Raw genomic sequence first — 26,460 nt, 5'->3', positions numbered from 1 at the left:
GTAGCAAGAATGGTGAATTTGAAGTCACAGGGTCTAGTTTCATATCCTCCCTCTGCCATTCACTACCTGTGATGGCTTCAAGCAAGTCATTTCACTTCCCTGGGCCTCCATTTCTTCATCTGTAAAATGAGGTGATTGAATTAGACGGCCTTGGAGGTCTCTTTCGTCACTAGATTTATGAGCCTACGCTTTACTACTGGTGTGACGTTGGCCAGATTTGACCAGTCAGATCTTCCTGACTCTAGGACTAGCATTCTATCCACTGATCTTCTAGCTTCCTTAAGGCAAGTTCAAGGACCCCCAGGTCAAGAACCCCTGCTCCAGAATACTTTTTTTAAAGCCAGCTTTTATATAGGATCTTAAGGTTTAGAAGACACTTTACATCATTTTTAGTTGAAATATATTAAAGGCTCAGAAAAGTTTTACTTGAAAGAAAATCTTTCATAGAATAGTTCATGTGTTTTCCTTCTCCTCTCAGACCTATTAGAATGTAAGTTCCTTGAGAATGAAGGAGATTCCTTCATTCTTTGTCATTTCTCCAGAACCAAGGACAGTGTCTGACACAGACAAGGCATAATAAATGTTTATGGATTGGGACATTGATTGATTGGGAGAGGAATGGAGGGAATAAGCATTTATAGAGCGCCTACTATATGTTAGGCACTGTGCTGAGTGTTTTTTTCCCACAACTATTATCTTGTTGACTGATTAATTCTATCTCAGTTGCGGGTATCTGTGTGTGTGTGCATGTGTGCACATGCACGCATGCCTGTCCAGTCTGGAGTGCTCCCAAACTCCATACCTTGCTTGAGCAAGCTCACACACAAGGTTCTGAACTAGGCAACTAGAATACAAAGACAAATAAAATGGTTCCTGCCCTCAAGGAGTTTACATTCTGTTGACAGGAAAGAACCCATTCATGGTCAATTAATACAAAATATAAAGAGTTCTCTTTCTGAGGCCTCTCATAATAATGCAATCTCTCTTCCACATAATGATCTTCATCTCTTTGAAGATCAACTACTCAATCAGTAAGCATTTATTGGTTGCCTACAACTACAGTGACCAAGGACAGAACAATCTCTGTTCTCAAGGAATTACAGTAATGTCAGTCAGTCAATAATCAAGGTGCCTTAATTCTCTCCAGGTATCCTCATGGAACATGGTTTTGAGTTACTTTACCATCTCTACTCACTACTTCCTTTCTTTTCCTCACCTCACCCTCAAATAGCCAACACAAAGGCATCTCACCTCCAGCCAGTCCTTGTTGACTCGGCTCAGCAGGAAAATCATGTCTTTGGCCTTGAATGTCAACTCCAGTTTGTTGTTTCCAGTGAAATCGAACAAAGCCTGAGAATACATGAATGTAGCTGGGATTAATAGGTGAAGATATGTTCCCAAATCTCTATAATCCCTGGGAAAGCGGGGGAAGGGAAATAAGCATTTCTGAGGAAAATATAAATGTTGTGAAATAAAAAATAGTGACTTCTGGGTAACAGTATTTTAAGAGGTCTAGTTATTGAACTTGAGTTCAACATTGTATAAGTAAGAATCCATCCCTTGACCATCTGATTTCAGCTGGTCTCTAAGAAAGCCTGCCCTGAAGGATGAGAACTAACCTGGTGACCTTGAAGTTCAGAATTCTGAAGTGGTAGCAGTGATGCTGGCAAACTAGATAGCTCTGCTGCAACAAACTGACATTGTGGTATAGTGGAATGTGTACTGAATCCGGAGAAATGAGTTCAAATCCTGCCCGGGCCCCTTATGAACTGTGAGCCTGTTCTGGTCACTCAGTTTCTCTGAGCCTCAGTTTCCTCATTTGTGAAATTAGAAGGTTGGACAAGGTGATCTCAGTACTAGACCTATGATCCTACGTGTTATCTGCCCAACTAGAGTCGTGCACTAGTAGCTGACATCTGAATTAATGAAAAATCATGTATTAAGCACTTGCTTAATAATTAATAATTAATAATTGAGCACTCTAAGGATTTTGTTGCTGTTAAGTTGTGTCTGACTCTTCGTGACCCCATTTGGGGTTTTCTTGGAAGAGATACTGGAGTGGTTTGCCATTTCCTTCTCCAGCTCAATTTACAAACAAGGAAATTGAGGCATTCAGGGTTAAGTGACTTGCCCAGGGTCACACTGCTAGTGTCTGAGGCCAGATTTGCACTCAGATCTTCTGGACCCCAGGCCCAGTGCTCTATCCACTGTGCCACATAGCTTTATGTTCATTATCTCATTTAAGCCTTACTACAGCAGTGCCTGGCACACAGTTGACAATAGGCTCCTCACTCTGGAGCTGGCAGGGATGTCAGAGGCCCTCTGGTCCAACCCCCTCATTTTACAGAGGAAGAACCAGGCTTAGGACCACTGGACCTCAGGGACCATGTAACCCAACCCCTCATTTTACAGAGGAAGAACCAGGCTTAGGACCACTGGACCTCAGGGACCATGTAACCCAACCCCCTCATTTTACAGAGGAAGAACCAGGCTTAGGACCACTGGACCTCAGTGACCATGCAACCCAACCCCCTCATTTTACACAGGAAGAACCAGGCTTAGGACCACTGGACCTCAGGGACCATGTAACCCAACCCCTCATTTTACAGAGGAAGAACCAGGCTTAGGGCCATTGGACCTCAGGGACCATGTAATCCAACCCCCTCATTTTACAGAGGAAGAACAAGGCTTAGGACCACTGGACCTCAGGGACCATGTAACCTAACCCCTCATTTTACACAGGAAGAACCAGGCTTAGGACCATTGGACCTCAGGGACCATGTAACCCAGCCCCTCATTTTCCCGTAAAGAAGTTTGCTGATTTGAGAAGATCAGATAAGTTACTGAAGGCAAAGTGCTTCACAAACCTTAAATGGCCATAGAAATGTCAGCTATGATGAATAACAACTCTGTGAGGTAGGTTCCTATTTTACAAATGACTCAGCTGAGACTCAGAGAGAATGAGCGATTTACTCTTCATCACACTGCTAGCTGGTGTCAGGGGCAGATTTCAAACTCCTATCACTTTTCCCCAAATTCAGCTTTTCTCACTATATTATGCATCCTCGCAATGCATAGCCCCAAGCCTGTATACTAACACATCCACACTCCTACACACAGTCCCAGAGCACAGAAGGCACCCAGTAACAAATGTCCTTGGAGGGACCGATTGACTGAAAAGGCGCTCTCCATGGTGGAGCTTGAGAAGCCTTGTAGGTGAGGTATAAAGGTCAGACAGAACACATACCTCAGCACACGGTGCACCCAGATGGTCAAAACCCGGAGCTTGAGAAGAGATGTTCTTGCTGCAAAAAGAAAACAGAAGCTCTACACCCACTTACTTTGATCAAGGTCTACACGAAGGACAAGCTCCCGAGGCTCCTCCTCCCCAAGGAGATGCTTCCTTTGGTCCCATTTGAATGGAAGCTCCTTGAGGGCAGAGCTGTCTTCCTTTTAGCTTTCTTTTTCTATCCCTAGCCCTTAGCACACTGTCCACTGCTTAATGATTGTTGGCTGACTGACAAAAGAACAAGGCTGGACAGACTCTGCTGCATGGGACCTGGAAAGGAAGCAGAAGCTGGAGCATGAATGACCAGCCTCTCCCTCATGACTTGAGAACAGGACCAGTTCCAATATACGGAATATAATATAATGGAAGTACCTTTATTGTTGGCCCCAAACCCCCATCCTTAGGGTTGGTGATTCAGAGCTGGAAAGGACCTTCAATGAGGAATCATACATTAGGAAAGATGTTGGTGAGTGGAAATCCATCTAGAAGAGGGCAAGCAGGGAGGTGAGGGGACCTCTCCCTATACAAAAAAATCTCCATTGATCTACTCTGTGTATGCCTATTAATGTATGTATTGTCTTCCCCTTTAGAATGGAAGCCCCTTGAGGGTGGAGATTGTTCCATTTTTGTCTTTGTCTATTCAGTGCTCAGCATGGTAAATGGTACATACTGAGGGTTTCATAAATGCGTATCGGCTGACATGTATGTGTGTACTATGTGCATATGTTTGCATGCATGTGAGCATAAATGTGTATGTGTACATGTATGTTGTGCTCGTGTGTATATATGTGTGTGCCTATATGTGCACATGTAATCCCCTGCCTTAGCATGTAAGTTCCTTGAGGACAGGCAGCTTTCCCTTTTGTCTTTGTAACCTCAGTGCCTAGCACAGTGCCTGGCATGCAGTAGTCACTTAATAAATGTTTGCTGATTAAAAGATTGATTGGAGACCACGTTGTATGAAGACTGGATGGATAGATGGGAGATTTTTCACCTGGAGAAGAGAAGACTTTGGGTGGACATGATAGAGAGCTGTTTTTCACTTTTGAAGTGATGTCACGTGAAAAGAAATTAGACTTATTTTCTTGGATGCATGGTGGCTCAGAGGAAAGAGCACTAGGTCTGGAGTCAGGAAGACCTGAGTTCAAATCCAGCCTCAGACACTTACCCTGGGCAGTCATTTGCCTCACTTCCCTCATCTGCAAAATGCGGGGCCAATCACAGCACCTACCTCCCAGGGTTGTTGTGAGGCTCACATGAGATGTTAATTGTAAAGCACGGTGCCTGACACATAGTAGGTGCTTAATAAATGCTCGTTCCTTTTTTTCACAGGGTAAAGCAAGGAGCAATGGGTGGAGAGAATGAAGAGGAAGATTTAAGCTTAAGATTTCCAAGCAGAGCTGTCCAAAAGAGGAGTGGGTAGCCTGGGGAAATTAGGATTTAGAACTGAGGGAGACCTTGGAGATTGCCCATTCCAACACCTCCATTTTACAGATGAGAATACTGAGGCCCACAGAGAGTGACTCTCCCAAAGCTGCATAGGCAGTAAGTAGCAGGGCCAGACTCCAGACACTGTCCTCATGCTGCAGTTGCAGGACTCTTCACTGTACTGCACCACAAGGCTCCCTGGCTCACATCGATCCTGGAGGGCCAGGCTTTTCTCCTTCTGCAGCATTCACCTGGCACCTCCCCTCCCTGCCCATGCTGCGGCAGAAATCCTCCTCCAATGTCTCCCGCACGTGAGCCCCTCATCTCCTCCTTGAGACCTGCAGTGATCCAGAACTCACTACCTGTGTGATGCTAGGAAAGTCACTGGGACTCTCCGGGCCCCAGTTTTTCATCTGTAAAATGAGGGGATTGGACTAGATCACTGCTAAGGCCCCCTTCTGTTCCAAATCACACGTTTCTATGAATTTCCTGATTTCCTGGCTGTTCCACGTTTGGATAGTACTAATCATCAGGAAGGTCTGTTTTTATTCATTCATTTATTTATTTATGTACTTATTTTATTTGTTCATTCATTCATTCATTCGTTTGTTTGTTTGCTTGCTTATTTATTTGCCTGCAGTCAAGTCACAATCTGCCTCTGAAACTCCCCCTCATTGCTCTCTGGGACCAAACAGGAGAAGTCTAACATCTCTTCAAGTGGCGTCCTTCGCGTGCCCCTCAAACATTCTCTTCTCCAGACTTAATATTCCCCTTTCCTTCAGCCAGCCCTCGTATGGCACCGTTTTCAGTCCCCCTCACGATCTTTGTCACACTCTTCTGAATTTGTGCCTGGTTGTCAGTTTCCTTCCCAAAATCTGGTCCCCAGGACTGAACGCACTACTACAGAGGTTTCCCGGCTGGGGTCGAGGGCAGTAATGCGGCCCTGCTCCCTCCCTCTGGACACAACGCCTCTATTAATTGTTCTATGTTAAAGCATTAGTTAGAGGTTACCACAGTCTAGACCCTGCAGGTCTCCAAGACCCTTTCAGGATGCCCTCCTGATCAAAACTACTTTTATAATACTAGTTTTGATCATGACCAAGTGATTTGCTTATTAAAATATTTTTTTTATCTTCCAAGCATGTATTTGTATGAGAACAGATATGCTTCATATCCTTCAACCAAAACAACACTAATTGAATGCAGAAGCAGATATGAGAATCCAGCTGTCTTATATTAAATTAGATATTAAAGACATTTGCAAAAAGATGTAAAACAATGCCACTCAACTTGCTAATTTTTTGTTTAAGAGAATATAATTATTTTCCATTAAAATGCTATCTTAACATGTAATGGGTTTATCATCATTATTTTTAAATGATTCAATAAATGTTTTAATTTTTAAAAATAAATATCAATAGATATAACTCCTATCAACAAAAGCTCTTTGAGGTCCTCAATAATTTTTAAGTGTGTAAAGGAATCTCTGAGGTTGAAATGTTTGTGAACCACTAGTGGAAAAACAGCCAGCCTTTGTGTCAGAAAGATGTCATCCCAAGTCCCCCTTTGACACGTAGTAGCTATGTGACTGGATAAGTGCCTTTACTTATCAGCACCTCCAGGCTACTACTAGAGACTAAATTAGAAATAAATTGCTACTTTGCATCAGTGAGGCAGCTTGGAGGCACAATGGATTGAGCTTCTTGACCAAGAGTTAAGAAGACCTGAGTTCAAATCTGACCTCAGACACAAGCTGTGTGACCCTGGGCGAGTCACTTATTTTGTCTTCCTCAGTTTCCTCATCTCTAAAATGAAATGACAATATTACCTATCTTCCAGGGTTGTTATGAAGACAAAATGAGAACTTGTAAAGTGCTTTGCAAGCTTGAAAGTGCTATGATGATGAGGATGATTATCAAAGAGATAAATTTCCACAGTGTGCTCCCCATAGAATAAACAAGACCAAGGCCTTTCTCCGAAAGGGAGGTAGCGTAATTGGGACAGAATTTGTGATGTCATCGGTCCTCTGAGAAGGAAGGACGCACAACAACATGGACAAGGGCTTCCCCAGGGGAGTGATGCTCTAACAGGAGTTTTCTGGAGATAGACTGAACCCTGTAGAGTGACTCTAATGCTGGCAACGAGGGTCTGTTCCACCCCTTCAGAGACCCAGCCCTGATATAAGGGGCTAGGAGCCGGGTGGGGTTTGCCACTCACACTTTCCGGGTCCGAGGCCGGAGCCGTCTTAACGCCTGGGGGATTTGCTCAGAATCATAGGAAGACTGGTAGAAAAAGATCCGAACATCTTCATCCATCAGTACCCAAGGAGGCAGGCTGAGAAGTTTCTGTGTTTGGAAAAGGAAAAGGGGGTGTTAAAGGAGGCACGGAGAAAGTCCCAAACAATGTCCTTGAAATGTCTCCCTCCTCCTCACCCATATCCTTCTTCCCCTAACAATGGGGGTATGTGGCTAATACACTGGACATCAGATGCTATAGGAACGGGGGTGTCTGCTTTGAAAGGCAGAGACAAAATCAAACTACGGACAAAAGGGATCCATATTGATAGTGGAAAAAAACACTCCATTAGGAGTCAAAAGATCTAAATTCGAATTCTGGCTTTTCCCTTCTCTGGGCTTTATCTCCCCTAACACATCCCAGCTCCTTTTCAACCTGAGGTCCTCTATAAGCATTTCTGGCTAGGTAGCTCAGTGGATAGAGCTGGAGTCAGAAAGGCCTGCTTCAGACACTTAGCTGTGTGACCCTAGGCAAGTCACTTAACTTTTGCCTTCCTTAGTTCCCTCAGCTGTAAGATGGAGATAATGATAGTGAGGGCGCTAGGCCGCGGTGCCATAGTGCATACAGCACTGGGCTTTAAATCAAGAAGACTCCTCTTCCTGAGTTCAAATTTGATCTCAGACACCTACCTGTAGTGTGACCCTGGGCAAGTTACTTAACCCAGTTTGCCTCAGTTTCCTCATCTGTAAAATGAGCTGGAGAAGGAAATGGCCAACCACTCCAGCATTCTTTCCACTGTACTCCATAGCGATACCCAAAGAAACTAAGTGATTGGGCCAAGGACGTACAGGTCATACAACTCAAAATGCAGGGAAACTGCTAACATGAGCTTTAAACATTTAGCGCCTTAAGCTCCAAGCTACAATATTTGGATTCTTGCATTTTAATTACAAATTAGTATTTCACAGCCTTATGCAGATTTGCTTTCTATTTGCTGTTGTTACAGTGCCCCCTGCTGGAGCAGCAAAGCCATTACTGTTGAAGCTGACACTTTCCCTCCTTTGGGATTCTGGGGACGGCGGAACAGTTCTAATCTTTCCCCAGACCCCTACCTAGTTTACCCAACCAAAATCCCATGACCATAGGTCAGGGCCAGAATCTTTGGGTCCCAGTATGTCGACAGTTTGAGACGGTCTGGTAGAATGGCAAGAGAGGGGTATGGTGGAAATGTCACTCAATTTGGATTTGCAGGACCTGAATTCAAATTCTGGCTCTGAAACTTCCTATATGTTGGGAAAGTCCCTTTGCCTCTCTAGTCCTTGTCTGTGAAATGAGAGATTTGGACTAGGAAACTCTAAGATTCTTTCTAGATTAAATCTATAAGCCTTTGATGAGAGAGAGAGATTCTGGGTTTTCATCCCAGCTGACTTTTGATGCCTTATCTCTTATTTATCCTATCTACATCTTGTTTGCATATAGTTGTTATCTCCCTTGCTATCTCCCTCATTATACTGTGAGCTTCCTGAGAGGAGGGATTGTATTTTTGCCTTTCTTTGTATCCTCAGCCCTTAACACAATGCCCAGTGCACAGATTGCAAGTGACTAATGGTGAGTCTTTGGGCAAATCCCCTCCCCTCTTGTCTAAGATCATAGATCCAGAACTACAAAGGACCCTAGAGGTCAGCTAGTATGGCCCTCCCATTTTACAGATGAGAAAACTGAGATCCATGGAAGTGACATGACTTCAAGGACTCAACTTCACATCCTCTGGCTCCCCTGCTTTGTCCTGGCTCTAGCCCCAAACTAATGTCCTTGTGAGTGAAGCATCCCCATCCTCTGTTCATTTTTGGACCTGAAATAGCAGCTGCAGTATGGACTGGAAGGTCATAGATGCTCAACTAATATTTGGGAGGTGACTGGAAATAGACTAACTATGAAACACTAGGCAGGCAGGTGGTTATTTCCGGCACTAATTGTATGGAGTCAGAAATAGAAGACTGTCATCCCCACCATTACCAGAGGAGAAAAGCGAAGGTGATAGAGCAAGGACTGATTCCAGCAGCCCCTCCTGCTAGGTCCTTGAGCAAATCATCAGAAAACATTCTCATTATGGTGGTAAGGGGGTGCGGAGTGGAGCTTTCTCCTTCAGGCTTAGAGCTGATCAGAGTCTCTTCAGATCTCTCTGTGGGTTTCTTTCTTTTTCATTATTTCCACAAGCTTCAAACTGTGCTAATCACCATGACCCTGGGACATGATACCAGAAAATCACATATATGTTGATGAATAAGAGGAAATGATGATGGGCTTATTAGGAGGAATTTTACTTAATACTTCAAGGATCTGTGATTTGGGGGATGAAGACATTCCCTCCACTGGCTTTGATCACAGCTTGCTTAACACTCACCAGGTGGTTAGTCTCTGAGAGTTATCATGGCCTAAATGTCCTCCACCACCCCGCCCTGTGGCCAATCTCATGACAAGTGTCTGAATTTATGGGCATGTGGCCTGAGACAACAGATATGCAGTCGAGCTTGGGCTGTTATGAAGACAGAAGCATGATACAATGGAAATCCCATGGATAGCAGTGCCAGAAGACTGATGTTTCTGACATTTAATACTGGAGGGATTTTGAAAAACCCCTTTACCTTTATGACCTTTACTTTTCTCATCTATAAAATGGAGGAGATAGACCAGGGGGCCTCTGAGGTCCCTTTTAGATCTAGATCTAAGATCTAGATGGTACCTTGGCCAGGTCACTCAGTTTCCTCATCTATAAGATGATGGAGATAGACCAATTGGCTGATGAGATTCCTTCCAGATCTAGAAGTATGATTCTATGTGTGACCTTGGGCAACTCCCATAAGCCTCAGTTTCCCCCATGAAATGAGAGCAATAGATGAGATGGCTCCTGAGGTCCCTGCTAGCTCTAGATGTAGGGTCCTACTCTGATCCCTCATGCAGAGTAGCCTGACAACTCCGCCCTTAGTGACATTTTCCTTCATTGCCAAAACTCCTATCAACAGCCCTACCTCCTTCACAGAATCATCCTTAAGAGCTGGGAGGGTCCCTGAAGTCCACCCTTCTCTCTTTCCTCCCATCTTCTGGTCTTCTCCGAAGCTGTCAGTTTGCCCTCTAGTTATCTCTGTTCGTCATTTTTGTCTCCCCAGCTGGGGCACACTCCAGGATAGGACCCCAAAGACTCTTCTCCTCTACCTCTCACACCCCTGAGTGTCTCTGGGAAATGGACTCTCAGCCAGTTCTCATTCTGGCCTTATACTAACCAGCCCTTCGGACTTGGGCTGAAAGGAGAACTAAGTGATGTAATGTCAATTGCATTCTAAAAATGAAATTTGATGCAGAAAACCATCCTGGATGTGTTCATCCTGAGGCCGGTATGAAGATAACTTCCTGTTTAAACTTTCTCTTCTTCCAAACTTCCTTATTTCTGCATCTCAGTTCCCAGGCTCCCAGGTTCATCACCTCAAAGTCATCTCTGACTCTGCCCTCCCCCTCACCCTGAAGCACCTTGTTAGCTACCAAAAGTTGTCAGTCCTAATAATAATGAGAAGAGCTAGCATTTACTATCTAAAGAGAACCTATCACTTTATAGCTGGCAGAGTATCTGACATGACATTTCAGCTTATCCTCACCACAACCTGGTGAGATGGGTCCTACCCCATTTTACAGATAAGGAAATTGAGGCAAAGAGAGAGATTATGTGACTTGTCCAGGGTCTCACGGCTGGTAAGTGTCTGAGGCAGAATGTGCACTCAGGTCTTTCTGCCCCTTAAATCTACTCTGCCATTCAGCTACCTAGTTCTAGTACCACAGTATCTCTCCTATATGTCCCCATCTCTTCATTCACATGATCATCACCCCAGCTTGGGCTCTCATCCTTTCTAGCCTGTACTATTGCAATAGCTTCCTCATTGATTTCCATGCCTTAAGTCTCTCTCCAGCTCCAATTCATCTTCCATACAGTTGTCAGAGTGATTTTCCTAGATCGTAGGTCCAATAAAGTCACTCTCCTCTTCAAGAATCTTAAATGGCTCCCTATGGACTCTGGGATAAAATATGAATGTCTTCGTTTGTCACTTACTAGGTGGTGCAGTGAATAGAGTTTTGGACTTGAAGTCAAGAAGATCTGCATTCAGATCCTGCCTCAGTCACTTACTAGCTTTGTGACTATGAGAAAGTTAACCAACTGCTATCTGCCTCATTTTCCTCATCTGTAAAATGGAACTAATAATAGTACCTACTTTGTATGGTAGTTGCCAGCAAGCAAAGCACTTTGCAAACTTTAAAGAGTTCTTTAAACTCAAGCTATTATGACTGTTGCTGCCACATTTAAAGCCCCTCCATCTGGCTCCAGTCTATCCTTCCAGAATTATTTCATATTCCTCCCCTTCATATACTCTATGTATACTAGTCCATCTGGCTTTTCTGTGCAGTTTCATAAACTCAGCATCTCCCACCTCCGGGCTACTGTTCAGGCTGTACCCTATGCCTGGCATGCTCTTTTTCCTTCCAACCAATAGAATCCTCAGTGTCACTCAAGTGCCTCCTTCTACAGGCAGCCTCTGCTGATCCCACTAGGTTTTAATGCTCGCTCCCAGATTAACTAATCACAGAACATAATCCCCCCAGTAAAATGTCAACTTGAGGGCAGGGACTGATGGGTTGGGTTGTGGTCCTTTTTATCCCCAGCACCTGGCACAAGACCTTGGACATAGCTTGTTGAATTGAGGCAAGTAGGTAGTCCAAGCAAGTAGGAAGTATCATCTCTGTTTTGTATATGAGGCAAATGGTATTCAGAGAGGTTAAGCAACTTACTGAAGGTCACATAGCTCTTTCCATCACATCACCCTGCCTTTTTCTAACTATGGCACAGTGGAAATAACGCTGGCCCAGGCATAGGGGACCTCAAGTTCAAAGCCCTCATTTTACAAAAAAAGGAAACAGGTTCAGAGGGGAAAAGATTTCAGATCAGAGATTCTGAGCTGGAAGGAAACCTCAAGGCCATGTAGTCCACAACTGCGTCATTTTACAGATGAAAAAATGAGTCTCAGAGACATTCAATGACTTAAGTCACATAGGTAAGAAAGGAAGAAATCACCATTTATCAAGCACCTACTATGTGCCAGGCACTGTGTTAAATGCTTTACAATCTCATTTGATCCTGCCAGGTGCTATTATGATCCTCATTTTACAGAGTAGGAAACTGAGGCAAACAGAGGTTAAGTCACTGGCCTAGGGTCACACAGCTAGTAAGTATCTGAGGCTGGACTTGAACTCAGACCTTCCTGACTCCCAGCCCACTGCTCCATCCTCTTAGGCACTCAGCAGCCTCGGAGCAGGCATCAGAGGTGAAAGCATTCTTCCCTAACCCAGTTCCAGTGTCTTCCCTCTGTTAATAATGTCCTATTTATTCATTATATAATTTGCTTTGCATATATTTGTTTACACATTGTGTCCCTTATTAGATTGTAAGCTCCTTTAGGGCAGGGGCTCTCTTTTGCCTCTTTGCACTTAGTACAGTTCCTGGCACATAGTAAGCATTTCATAAATATTTATTGAATTGAAAAAAAAGAGAGATGAAAGCATTCTCTCTACTATTCTCTCAAATGCAAATGAACATTCCCTGATACAGAAAAAGCAAGATACCATGGATGATTCTATGCTCTCCATCCCCCTTGCTTGAGGATCAACCCAAAGGGGTTACTGAGGGAGATTCTAGAGCACTCACTGTGCTTGGATGGGACAGATGGAGCCCCAAGATCTAAAACAGAGACTCCTTCATTCCTGTGCTAAGGGGAGAGGCGAGTGGCCGCAGAACTGATGGGGTCAGAGCTGCCATCTGCACCAGCCCCTTAGGGCCCTGCTTGCCAAGCTGGGACCTGAACCCTCCCTTTTGCCTGATGCTCAGAAGTACCTTCATATAGTAGTTGAGGGCTGGGATCCGGCTCTCAGCGATTTCCTGCTTGATACCAACGTAAACCTTAGCTGCAGGAGAGAGCAATGATTAGTGCATCAGAGTCAGGTGAAAGAAGTGAATACTTACAGATGTCAGAACTCTAATCCATCAGTAGTAACCAATGGTGACTCTAGAAGACTGACAGGTCTGCCTCAGTGGAGAGGTGGTGGACTACAGGTAAGGAATGAGGCATACATTATTGGGCAGGGCCAATGTGTCGATTTATTTTACCCATATTTCTTTTTTGCAGATGAGTGTCCTATTTCGTGTGGATGGAGGGAGTGGGACTATTAGAGATATTCAAAAAGAGAAGCAATAACATTTTTTTAATAGTCTAAGATTCGTAGACATAGAAAATGCCATTTCTCTAGACCTTAGACACCATTTGGCTCTAATTTACTCATTCCACAGCTGGAGAAACAAGAGAGTGATTTGCCCAGGGCTGCAGCAGAGTTCATCACAAAAAACACAGAATTCCAGAATCTCCAATTTAGAAGGGATCCCAGAGGCTACATGGTTCCTGAGAAGTGGGCACCAGCCTCTGTTGGGGACCTCCAGTGAGAGGAAACTCATTAATTCCCAAGGCAATCCATTCTACTTTGGGTTAGCATCCCCAGAGAGCAGTCATTCAGGCTCTTACTTGAAGACCTTCAGTGATAGGCATCTCACTACCTCTTGAAACCATCCAAGTAAAGCTCTAATCATTAGGGAGTATTTCTTTACTATAACTTGACATCTTCCAGCTCTACAACCCCTTCTTACACCTCTTCATTTCTGCCCTCAAAAAACAAATAGATCACATCTAAGGCCATTCCATGTGAGAGCCCTGAATAGAGGTAGAACTAGAACCCAGGTCCCCAGATTCCCAGCACAGCATTCTCCCCAATTGACTACAACAGGAGTGCTCTGGTGGCCAGAACAGTCTGAAAAACAAGACTCTCAGCTCAAGGGAATCACAGAATCATTCCGGAGAAGGTTCCCTTCCTGTCCCTAAACCTTTATTCTACCCTAAAAGGACAGAGGGAGGCTGGGGCAGCCAGAAGGGCAAAGGGATGAAGTTACTGCTCAAGGGTAGGACTAGAGCCCTAATAACCTATCTGGCAGTGTAGGAAGGGTATAGACAAAGGGGGCGGGGCCTACCTGGCAGGGTAGGGAGGGTGCAGGCAAAGGGGGCCGTCTTGCTCTCAGCCCCAAACCTCTCCTCCAGTTTGGTCTGTAGGGCATAGAATTGGCGGTATCGGCGGTAAATGAGGTACTTGGCTCCCCCTTTCGTCTTCACCTCAATGACAAACACCTGAGGAGGGACAGAGTTTCAGAGGCTGGTCCAGAGGCCGCGGGAGAGGCAGCCGAGAAGACAGAGCAGACGAAGCTTAGAGAGGGTCTGAGGATCAAAGACTTGGGGCTAAAAGAGAACTCAGAGGAAACTAGGTCAACCTCTTCATTTTATGGATAAGAAAACGAAGGCGCAGAGAGGTTAAGCAATTTGCCCAAGGTCACACACGAAGTGAAGTAGACGCCGAATTCGTTGTTCTTTCTCCTGTCCCGGGCTCTCATTTGGATGGTTAAATTCTGTGATTCTGTGGCAGTGGGGTGTAAGTCACGTGACCAAATTGTCCTTATGAGTGTTCCTTACATGTAATACTTCATTTCCCACCTCGACACCTTTGCCCAGGCTTCCCTCCTGCCATGTCTGGAATGCCCTCCCTCCTCAACTCCACTTTTTTGAATCCCTGGTTTCCTCTGTTCAAGCACCGCCTTTCACATTGGACTTTTCCTGTTTGCCTCCCCGAACTGTGGGTGCCTTCCCTCCAACAAATCATCTTATATTTATGTATTTATTCTGAACATACTTCTTCACGTACAAGGTGTCGCCTTGGTTAGACTGAGGGCATCAGCATTTGCTGATTGATTAATTAACTTGAATCTTCCTCCATAAACTGGTTACTGCATCTGAAATCCTCTAGTAGTTCAGACCCTGAAGGTCTGCGCTCTTTATGGTTTACTAACATGTAGATCTGTCAGCCATGGCAATGTGAAGTGCTGGATTTAGAGTTGGGGGATCTGGATTTTGCCGTGTGACCTTAGACGAATTACTGCCCTTCTCTGAGACTCAATCTCCTCTTCTGTAAAATAAGGTTAGATGAGCTAGTCCCTATCCTTAACACCTCTAAATCTACGATTCCCAAGGTGAAGATACATGAAGCCATCACCATCTTAGCTTTCTTTGATTACTGTATCTGATAAGCTTCATTCATCTCCAGGATGCAGAAAGGTGGGAGGGGGTGGGCACTGGAAGGGTAAATTGCATTTGAGTTGGGGTCATTGGCAAATGGAAGTATCCTCCGTGCCCCCTGCTCAGAGCAAGCCTGACAGTGAGGGCTTTGGAGGACTGTGGGCTTCATCGCTGACCCAGGAGCTGGTCCCCGTCTCTCCTTCCCTGCCCTGCCCAGAGCAGGCTGAATGCCCTGGGTCAGGAGTGCAAGAGTCTCTCTTACAAAGTAGCTGGTGAAGCCCCTCTTCTCTTCAGTGTCAGCGATGTTGGCTGATATAGGCACGTCATCTGGGAGCTGGTCAAAGTCACTGGGGAAGCAAAGAGAAAAAGGTCATCAGGGTCATGAGGCCAGAGATTCTCAGAGAACCCTGATTGGAGGTCAGAAATATCCAAAGACTCACATTCATTCAAGCAGCATTTTCTGGGCACCTACTGAGTGTTGATGCTATGGGAGATACGAGGATAGAGAAGACAGTCAATGCCCCAGGAGAGCTTACACCCCAACAGGCAGATAGAACAGACGCATAATGAGCTACCGCAGGAGCAGGAAGGAGCTAAGGGTGTGGTTCAGCTCACCTGAATCTACGTATTATTAGAATCATAGACCATCAGAACTGGGAGAGCTGCTCTAACAGAGAATGTTAGAACAGGGAATGGCAGAGCTGGGAGGGGCCTGAGAACAGGGGATGTCAGAGCTGGGAGGGGCCTGAGAACAGGGAATGGCAGAACTGGGAGGGATCTTAAAATATGGGAATGCCAGAAGTAGGGGGGATGGGCTTAGAACAGGGAATGGCAGAGCTGGGAGGGGCCTTAGAGGGATCTTAGAAAATGAAATGTCAGAAATGGAAAGGATGTTATAGATCATCTAATCCAATCCCCTCCATTTACAGAAACTGAGTTCCAGAAAGGTTATGCTGTGGTTAATTGAATATTCTGGTGAAGAAGTCAATTGAATTAATAATAATTCTTTAATATAAAATGAACTTAATTGAATTTTTCTCTGTGATTCAGGAGGCCTTCCAGAATCTTGTAAGACATAGGAATTGTGATTATAAAGATCAGTGTTCATTGCACAGGACAGAAATTTCAAGTGATTAAGCTCTGGGGTTGGTCTGTTTCTGGATGAAAGGGGACTCCCCTGGAATGCTACATCTTAATGTCTTCTAAGTAGAAAGCACCATGTGCTTGGAGTCAGGAGAGAACCTGGGTTTGATTCAGCTCTGACACATACTGGCTGTGCAACCCTGGTGGAGACACTGCACCTCAGTTTCCACATCTATAAAATGGGGATAATAATAGCGACATACCTGCCTTATGGGGTACACTTCTATTCCACAGTTTTTTAGCATGAATTTGACAAATGTGAAGCACTAGGGGTAAGGAGACAGAAACAAAACCACCCTTGCTCTTAAAAAGCTTACATTCTGCTGAGGGGCTCTGATGTTTACACAGATAAGTTGAACACAACATATTCAGTGAAGGGGGCAGTAGGGATCTGATAAAATGTTCTAGGATTATCTGAGGAGATTTGGAGGATCCAAGAAGGCAGAATGGAAGAAGAGGCATCTGAACTGACACTCCAAGGAGCCAATGGGACTAAGAGTGGAGGTAAGGTGAGAGGGCACTCCAGGTGGGAGGCACAGCCTATTTAAAGGCATGGATGAGGGAAATGGAATGACAGGTTTGGGAGCAACAAATCAGACTGTTTGATTAGAAGGAAAATGTGAATGGGAGTGACATGAAAAAAGTGCAAGTGCAGGTGGGAGCCAATGTGTAGAGACCCTTAAACAGCAGGTGACTATGAAGAAAGCTCTGTGAGAAATCTTCAAGCACCACAGAAATCTAAAATGAGGAGGAGGGGGAAAAGGAAGAGGAGGGGGAGGAAAAGGAAGAGGAAGGGGAGGAAAAGGAAGAGGAAGGGGAGGAAAAGGAAGAGGAGGGGGAGGAAGAGGAGGAAGAGGCAGAGGAGGATCCTTTGCTCCAGATCTCTGCTTTCATTAGTGAAAGGGGGAGAGGGTCTCTCCCATGGAGAGAAATCCCTCTACCAAGGTAGGTCAACTCCTGCTGTGCAATTTTTGATCCTAGAGAGTTGCCGGGGACTCTGAGAAGTCCAGTGATATGCCCAGAGCCCTAGGACCAGAGATCCAGGGTTGGAAGGGATGCTGGAGTCCATCAAATCTAACCTCATTTTACATTTAAGGGAAGTCAAAGGTTAAGTGACGTGCCCAAAGTCACACTGATGGTATGTGTCAGAGAGGGTCTTCCTCAGTCCAAGATCAGCTCTCTATCAACCCCACTGACTCGCCTCATTAAAGAAACTGATTGTGGAGAAGGTGGAGAGGAGCAAAGGTGAGCTAGATGACCTCTGAGCTCCCTTCTAGTCTATGATCCCATGAAAGGCAGAATAGATAAGCAGCCTGCCTGGGGTCACACAGCTGATCAGTGTCAGAGCTCCATCTACCCTGACCACAGGAAAGATGACAAAAACTAAAAGACTGCAAAATTTGAGAGACAGGTCTAGCCTCCCCCAAGAGCAAAGTAGTTACTGACCCAAATAGTGCCCAGGTCACTCCCTAGAAAAAACAGGGGTTCACTTCTTCTTTGAGAAAGCATATGTCATACTTCGATGAAATGAACTTTTATTCCCAAATCATGCATGCATGCGTGTGTGTGAATGTGGGTGTGTGTACATGCACATGCATGTGTGTGTGTGTTGTGTGTGTGAACCTACTCCCTCCTGGCTCCACTCACCATCCCCATAACTTTTCTCATCAGAATATCCCTCCCTAGCTACCACTTCCCTTTATGCTTTGTCTCTTCCTAGTAGAATGTAAGCTCCTTGAGGGCACGAACAGTCTTGCTTTTTGTGTTTGTACATCCAGTCCTTAGTACAGTGCTCAGGACTTAGAAACCACTTAATAAATCCATGCATTCATTTATCTAAATGCAGTTTTTCTAGTCTAACAAGAGTACCAGACTCCTAGGGTTGTGACCTGGAAGGGCCCTTACAAGTCACTTCCTCATTAGAGAGATGCAGAAGTGGAAACCCAGAGAGTTACAGTGACTCATCCAAAGTCACAGAGACAAGAAGTCATGGACCCTGACCTGCTCATTATCTAGGGCCCTTTCCACACCAGAATCACGAAGGGAGGGGGCCTTGAAAGGAGGCATGTTCTCAAAAACCAATGAATCTGGCTGCTTGAAAGATCTCTGCTCTCTAGGGACCCAACTCCTCCTGCCCCCAGGGAACCCTCCCTCCTCCAATCTTCTCCTCGGACCTGTAGCCACTGCTGAGCAACTCAGAAATTATTTCTTTCCACGTGTGGATGTCTTGTTTCCTCTCCAAACAGTAGACTGTAACCATGTGGGTAGACACCACGTCTTCTCTCCCATACCTCCTACCCAAAGAACCCCTCGGGCCTTGGGGATGTGGTCCCGATAGACACAACTCCAAGTTTGTGAGGACACACAAGGAAAAGAACCCATGGGGTCAAAGAATCAGAGCTGGAGACATGGCACAGACTGTAATGTCACCCTTATGGTATGATCCTAAGTCATGGAATCATAGATTTAAAGCTGGAAGGGACTGCAGTCATGTAGCCTTTTTGCAGATAGGGAAACTGAGGCCCGGGCAAGTGAAATGATTTGCCCCAACAATCATACAGGTAGGAAGGGATAGAGGAAAGATTCAAACCCAGGTTCTCTGACTCGACAACTGAGCCTCAGTTTTCTCATCTGTAAAATGGGAGGAAAACGAAGTCCCATCTTCACAGCATGGGTGTGATGTTCAAATGAAATAATGCATACAAAGTGCTTTGCAGGCTTCTAGTCAAGAAAACCAGCTGAATGGAAGACAGACCACCCAGCTTCCACATACCCACTCCAGCAAAATCCTGAAGTTCAGACCAGAGCAGACAATCATGAAGGAATCCAGTAAGAAACCATAGTAACTGACTTCATCTGAGGGTAAAGGAAAGAGAGAAAAAATCTCCTTCTGAAAAGATGTCCAGAAGAAACATTTCTAGGAATGTAAAAGTCAAAATCCAGAGCTCCCATGTCAAAGAAAAACTATTTCAAGCATCCAGGGAAAAAAACAGTTCAAGTACCCAGGAACTACAGTCAGGATTACACAAGATGTGGCAGCTTCTGCTGAAAATCAGAGGAGATCTTGGAATACAGTATTCTAAATGACAAAAGATAAAGGCTTACAACCAAAAATAGCATACCTTGCAAAACTGAGTATAATCCTCTAAAAGGGGAAGGGAATAGAGGACTTAGAAGTATTTCTTATGAAAAGATGAGAGCTGATGAGGAATTTTGAAATACAAACATAAGAGTCCAGAGGAACCTAGAAAGGTAGATTTATTTGAGCAAATTAGAAAGAGTTATATTATAACATAGTGCTAATGTTCTAATAGGGGAAAGAGAAACAGGTGTCCCTTCAGAATCATGATGTCTTTGAAGGTTATTGAGGAAGAATAGAGGTCCTGGGGAGGTAGAATTGGTTCTGTTTTGAGGGTTTGAAGGAGTGAGAAAAGACTCAGATGAAAGCAATGGGAAACCATGTCTCCGAAGACCTATTACAAAGCACATCACCCACATCCTGACAGAGGACACAAGGTGCAGATTTTTTGACATAGCCACTGTGTGGATTAATTTTGCTTGGTAATGCATATTTATTATAAGCAGGTTTTTCTTTCTTTCTCTGAGCTTTTAATTGGGAAGTAAAGGGAGGGTTAGCAATTCTGATGGAAAAGAAGAGGGACATTGTAAGATTTTTTTTTTAAATGCACGGAAGAGAACAGAAGGAAATTCAGAAAGAACAGCTAGCAGTACAGTTACAAAAGTAACATGTAGAATTTAGAACTTTTTTTAAAAGCAAGCTTTATGAAATGGAGAGTCAGTGTTTCATATAAAACTCCTTTTTTGAGTTCTGCTGACTGTATAGAAATGATCTTTTCATTGTTTCAGTTCAAAATATAAATAAATTTAAATAACATATTTTTGCAAATCTTAAAGTATAAATGCCAACTATTGTTATTAAATATCAATAATTCCTCAAGTTTTCCAGTGGATTTCAGAAAGGAATGGTCATGGTCAAGTCTCAATCCTGCTATTATTCTGGTACATTTAATGGTCGGCTTCTCATTGTACCTGTGGATCAAATTGCTACTTTTTTTCTTGTTGTTATGGCCTCATCACCTTGTTCAATGACATTCAGACAGCAAAGACTCCTGAGACAATCACTGTGTTTAACATTCTGCAACCAATGACATGGGCCAATATCATTATCATCATTACTATTACCACCCATCATCACCACCTCATGGGGCTGTTGGGAAGAAAGTGCTCTGTGAGCCTTAAAGCTGCTGTGGACCATCCCTTAGATATGAAGGTCTAGTTCAGGTCTGGGCACATGGTAAGTTCCCAGCCTTTGACCTTGCATTGGATTTGGATTCAAAAGACCTGAGTCTGCCTCTTACTATGTGACCATTGGCGGGTCACTTCCTGATCTGAGCCTTAGTTTCCTCAAATGAGAAAGCCAGACAAGCCAATCTTCACTTCATTCTGTGATCAGTGCATCAGAAAGCAGTTTCTATCTTTAAAGAAACTTACCAGAATTCCTCATTTACCAGATAGGCTCTGACTCAACCTGGTCTTCCCTAGCTTTGCCATCAGTTCCTCCACCAGAGTGACAGGAAGCTCCCTACGAAGGACCTTCAGGGGATGGAGGGAGACTCCTACCCAAATGACAAAGTCAGAGGATGTGCTTGAGGTCCTTATCCACTTACCTCTCCTCTCGAAGCTGTCTGGGCAGAGACATGGCTTTGGATGATCAAGGGAAGAAGCTGGAGGACAATGAGGCCTGGGCGACTCGGGCTGCCAGCCGGAGCCCAACCTCTCACTTCCCTCTGGTTGCCTTCTTGGTCTGTGTGAGCTCTGGGATTCCCCAGGGCTTCTTAGTTCTTTCTGTCTTGGGATCCCCAGAGTATCCAGAGCCCTAGGAAATCTGGGAAATACCTCCTAAGCAACCCCACGTTGCATCCAGGCCCCACTGGCACGATTTCTATCAATCCCAGAAGCCCTAAAGCCCTTTGGGGCCCTTCCTGCCTCTTTAAGATTGGTTTCCTTAAACCCTCCCCTTCCCCCACAATTTGGGGAAGTGCCACTACAGATGTGTTTACACAGGCAGTCAGTCAGATTCATAAATTATTTGAGCTGGAAGGGACCGCCTAGAAAGATGATCTAGTCCAACTGCCATATTTCACATACAAGGAAATTGAAGCCAAGAAACATTTGCCCAAAACCACACAGTAGTTGGGTGGCTGAACCAGGATTGGAACCCGAGGTATCTTAGTGCTGGGGCTTTTTTCCCAAAAGCTTATTTCCTGGCCCCTGTTTTAAAAGCAAAAACTTGCACTAGGCATAGAATGAGGCAAGCCCAGGTTTGACCAGCCCCTCCCCTAAATCCCAGACATCCAGAGTTCCTACTCCATTGGCCTCCCATTGGTGAGCTTAAAGGAGCAAACCCACTCAGCCTGAGAAGGAAGGGAAGGAAGCTCTTGCAAGGGCAGGTCAATGAAAGGAACTAGATGGGGGAAATACCGTGTGTTAATCCATCATACCCATGGCAGCAATCGGGCCATTGCCAGAGTCTTCACATCTCATGGGACTTTTCTTACCCTACACTGATTTGTGCCCCCAACTCCTGATCACTTCATCGCATATGATCACGGATGTAGAGATGGAGATGGAGATGGAGCTGTAGCAGTGGGATTGAAAGCCCACTCAGAAAGATGGGTTTATATTTTTATATTAGTGGTAACTGGGAGCCATTGAAGATTTCTGAGTCAGGGATGGAGGGTGACATGGTCAGATCCCTATTTTCAGAATATCAATACGGCAGCAGCTTGGAGGATGGGCTGAAGAAGCCAGAGACTGGAGGCAAGGAGATAATTGGGAGACAACTGCAATAGTCCAAGTGAGAGCTAATGAGGACCTGAGCTGGAGTGATTCAGAGTACATTTTTTTGCCTTTCTTTGATTTCCCAGCATTTGGCACAAAACCTGACACACAGTAAACCTCTTAACAAATGCTTACTGACTGGTTATGGAGTGAATGGAGAAACAAGGTCAGATGCTTAGAGATGTCAGAATAACAAGACCTGGCAGTTAACTAGGTACAAGTTCTAAACCATTTTTGTCTAGTGCAGCTTATGGACCTCTTCTCAGAATCATATTTTTGAATCAAGTACATAAAATTACAAAGATAACCAATTTTATTATAATATAGTTATCTATACTTTTTAAAGTTCAAGGACCTCAAGTGAGGAACCCCTGATATAGGGAGAGGAAAGAGTTAAGGATGACTCAATGGGTATGAACTTGTTTATTTAGAAGGATGGTGAGGCCATAGATAGGAAAAAAGAAGTTTGAAAGGAGGGTGGGAGAAATGTACAAGAGCCATGTACTGTGTGACTGTAGCATGGTTCCATCCCACCCTTCTCAGGAGATTTGGCCAAGAACACACCTAGAGGAAATGTGAGAGGTGGACCTGAATGTTTGGCCTAAGCTGATCCCCCCTGACCCCTATGCCCAAGCCCAATTCCCCATCCCTACTGGAAGGTGAATGCAGGTATCAGACCATGACAGTTACAGTCCCTTTAATGGTAGCACCTTCCCCTCTCCTAGTTACCCTGAAGGGTTGAGGGAGGTGATGTCCACACTGGGAGGACCTTACACTGTCTTCCACACTGATGACTCTCATCACTTTGTAACATCCTTCAGGGCTCAGCTCAAGTGCTCCACCATAGCATTTCATATATGCCATTGACTTCTTTGGCAGTTCGGTTTTGAAGCCCATGGACCCCTTCTCAGAATCAGGTTTGTAAATGCATCAAGTAAAATGCATAGGATTATAAAGGAAACCAATTTCATTGAACTAAAGCTGTATTTTTTCCATTGCAAGTTCATAGGCTCCCTTGGGGGATCCATGGACCCCAGGTTACAAGCCCTGGCTCTACATGAAGTCTTTCCTGAGCCCTGAGCTTCCCTGTATCTATTTTGTGTCTATCTATACAGGCACATTTTGTCTCCCCCAGAGAGATTCTAAGTTCCTCAAGGGCAGCCTAGCATAATGCTTGGCACATAATAGGTGCTTAATAAATGCTTGTTGACTGATTACAAATTATATTCCTCCCCAGGAGGAAGTAAGTAAGCTCCTTTGGACTAAGGATTCCTTGCCCCACTTCCGGTTTGTCTTTATACAACAATGGCTTTTTGTAGCGTTTTCCTGTTGCTAAGGTAGGTACAGTTGGCCACAGCTCTCTCTCCTCCCCCTCCTGGAGACTTAATCAACCACACCCTCTTAAAATTACTAGGGTTTTTTTTGGGGTGGGGGGTTTAGTCTATGGTCAATATGCTGGTCCCTCCCCTTTTCTGGTGTTTTCTTCATGTTATATTAAACAAAAAGTTAGGAATTTAATCACAAAATCTCAGAACCACCATTTAAGCAAATCCCTAACATTTAGGCAGATTTTTGTCTCTCTATAATAATTTAAATTTATGTTTGTTTTTTAATAGCCAGTTTTAGCTAAGTCATAGCCTTCTTATGGTTTTGGAGGTAGAGAGGAATGGGCTGCCAGAACCACTGGGGCAAAGGAACAAGTAGAATACGTTTATAGTCTCTTTTAATGAACAAGCATTGGTTGGGGAAGTTGAAAGAAGATTGAATCTTTTCTTGGAACTTCTTCTCCAAGATGGCCCAAGAGGCCAATGACCCTGCTGGCAGCCCAGCCCTATCCCTTCTCCTTTCACCTGTTGCCCCTTTCTTGCCAATGCTTTCTAGCTCAGCTTTTAAGGTCTCCCTCATCCCTAGTCTCTCTCATAGACTATAGATGTCTTTTTTTTTAACAACTCCAGGGCAGGAAGACTCAACTCTGCCTTCCAATAGTCCAGGGGTGGGGAATTTGTGGCCTCGAGGCCGCATGTAGCCCTCTAGGTCCTCAAGTGAAGCCAATTCCAGATTGTTTTGTGAAGTTTGGATATGGTCAAAGGGCCGCACTTGAGGACCTAGACGGCCACATGTGGCCTCAACGCTGCAGGTTCCCCAGTCCTGCTGAATAGTCCATGATTGCTCACTAGGTTGAGCGGGGAACATTTGCCCTGTCTACAAATCCCAAGATGCCAGGCAGTTCTTAAACCCCTATGCATTTGTATTTCCTGGCTCTTGCATAGGGTAGGCACTTCACGAATGAATGAATGTGAGCTCAGGTGTTTCCGAGATTACAATGCCCCTGACCGTTTCTGGCAAGGTGTGCCTCAGAGCTGAAGGACTCAAACTGAGGTGACAAAACCATCTCCTCATGGCCCTTGAGCAGGATGAGCCAGTGACCCAATGGGTCTTTCAAGGGGGTGGCCTATCTTCATTTCTTCTACTAGCTGGGGAGCACGAGTTCCCTCCGCTGCTCTCAGTGGAAGTGTGGGTGACTAACGGCCAAAATAGTTCAAGTCTGAACTTGAACCTGAGCCCTGGCTGCCTTTTCTGCTTTGTGTTTCCTTTCCAAAGTAGGTGACCAAGTAGTGATCTTGAGATGGACACGTCCAGGCTCAGAGACAACCTTGGGACTTCGAGAGGTCTGGGAATCCTGATCCCTTAGAGGGGAGAGGGCTGGTGGCAGAGCTAGCTTTTGTGTCAGGGAAGATGACCACCAACCAGAAGAGTAGCCCAAGCCCTGGCTTGATTGGCCAAGAGACACAGGCTCGGTAGGATAGCAGTAAAGAGCTGAGGTAAAATACAACAATGCCTATTCATCAGTCCTGCAAACTCCTCTGTGTTCTGATGGGGTTTATATCTCCACCACCCAAAGGAGCAGAGCTGTAATTCTATATTTTACCAAACACAATTATAAAGCTTTCTGTCAGCACAGGTTTGTGAGTAATTTGTGTTTAATATTTCTTTTGCTTGTAGGAAAGAAATACCTGTTCCATTGCTGATTCATATCATACAATGAGTATGTTGCTCCAGTTATGAGTCAAAACCTAAGATTTAAGTAAATCGTTTTTGGGGATGTAATGATACAAAGAGCATGAGAAAAGCCTCTCATTAGAGACGAGGCTCCTTCAGGACTGAGCCAACGTGTGGGTCCAAAGCACAGGACTTCCTTAGTGGAAATGGAAAGGGGAGCATCTCAATCTCTCTCTCTCTCTCTCTCTCTCTCTCTCTCTCTCTCTCTCTCTCTCTCTCTCTCCCCCCCATAGATTTGTTTTGTATAAACAAAATATTAATAAAAATAAATATATCATTGCATATGTCATTTCTCTCTATGTAATCAATTTGCATATATCTCTCTATATAGAGAAATTATATATATGCTATCATGTATCATACATAATTTTCATCAATATCTTTCATTTAGCTTCACTTCCTAGTACATCCCACTCCTATCCCCCCCCTAGAAAGTTACCCTTTATCCAACACTATGTACAATGTTTCGCCCTCATCATTCCCTACCTCTGCAAAGAAGAGAGAGAAGTATAATTTCATATTTCTTCTTTGGGGACCTTTGGTCATTATAATTGTACACCATTTGGTTGTGATTTTTTGTCTTTTCATTGACATTGTTATGGTCAATGTGTCTGTTGTTTTCCTGGTTCTGCCTTCTTTTCTTTGCATTGGTCCATCATATTCATTGTTTCTTATGGCACAGTAATATTCCATTACATTCACTTACCATAATTTATATTATCATTCCTCAGTTCATGGACATCCATTTTGTTTCCAGTTCTTTGCTACCACAAAACAAATGCTCCTAGAAATATTTTGGTGTATATGGAACTTCCTTTCCATATTTTACCTCCTCGAGGTATATGGACAGCACAGTGACTGGAGTATGGAAGATGCTTAGGAAATACTTAATGATTAATTGATTGATTGCTAGGTCAAAGAGATTTTATATATACACACACACACACACCCCTACATATATACATATATATATATATATGTATGTGCATGTATATATGTATATTTTAGACTGCCTTATCTTCATTCATTTTTTTTGGTCTTCTTCCAGTAGTATTACAAGGTTCTTGAGGGAAGGGACAATTTCATTCTGGTCTTTTTATCCACAGTGCCTGATACATGGTAGATACTTAATAAATACCTGCTGAGTGAATGGATGAGTAAGCTAGCCCCAGTGATAACAGGTGATGTTCCCAATCTCCCTCACAATTTATTGACCAAACAAGGACCCTGGTCATT

The 26,460-nt window shown here is 44.3% G+C and overlaps 1 protein-coding gene across 2 annotated transcripts in view; it reads right to left on the bottom strand.

Moving 5' to 3' along the window:
* NCF4 (neutrophil cytosolic factor 4) overlaps positions 1 to 21,334 on the bottom strand; it is a 34,890-nt gene extending 13,556 nt beyond the window's left edge. Inside the window, exons 1-7 of one of the 2 annotated variants that reach the window (XM_020982504.2) lie at positions 20,991 to 21,334; positions 15,422 to 15,506; positions 14,067 to 14,220; positions 12,885 to 12,955; positions 6,935 to 7,062; positions 3,248 to 3,305; positions 1,252 to 1,350 (exon numbers count right to left, since the gene is read on the bottom strand). In XM_020982504.2, coding sequence (XP_020838163.1) covers positions 1,252 to 1,350; positions 3,248 to 3,305; positions 6,935 to 7,062; positions 12,885 to 12,955; positions 14,067 to 14,220; positions 15,422 to 15,506; positions 20,991 to 21,022 — 627 coding nt within the window. In that variant the 5' untranslated portion in view covers positions 21,023 to 21,334. The remainder of the gene's footprint in view (positions 1 to 1,251; positions 1,351 to 3,247; positions 3,306 to 6,934; positions 7,063 to 12,884; positions 12,956 to 14,066; positions 14,221 to 15,421; positions 15,507 to 20,990) is intronic. The other variant, XM_020982503.2, reaches the window with a different exon arrangement.
* Between the last annotated feature and the right edge of the window lie 5,126 nt (positions 21,335 to 26,460).

This window comes from Phascolarctos cinereus, unplaced genomic scaffold, assembly GCF_003287225.1.
Source record: "Phascolarctos cinereus isolate Bilbo 61053 unplaced genomic scaffold, phaCin_HiC Scaffold_1;HRSCAF=81, whole genome shotgun sequence".
NCBI classification, from domain to species: Eukaryota; Metazoa; Chordata; class Mammalia; order Diprotodontia; family Phascolarctidae; genus Phascolarctos; species Phascolarctos cinereus.
The sequence above is the reverse complement of the archived record's forward strand: the minus strand, read 5'-3'. Positions and strand labels throughout refer to the sequence as shown.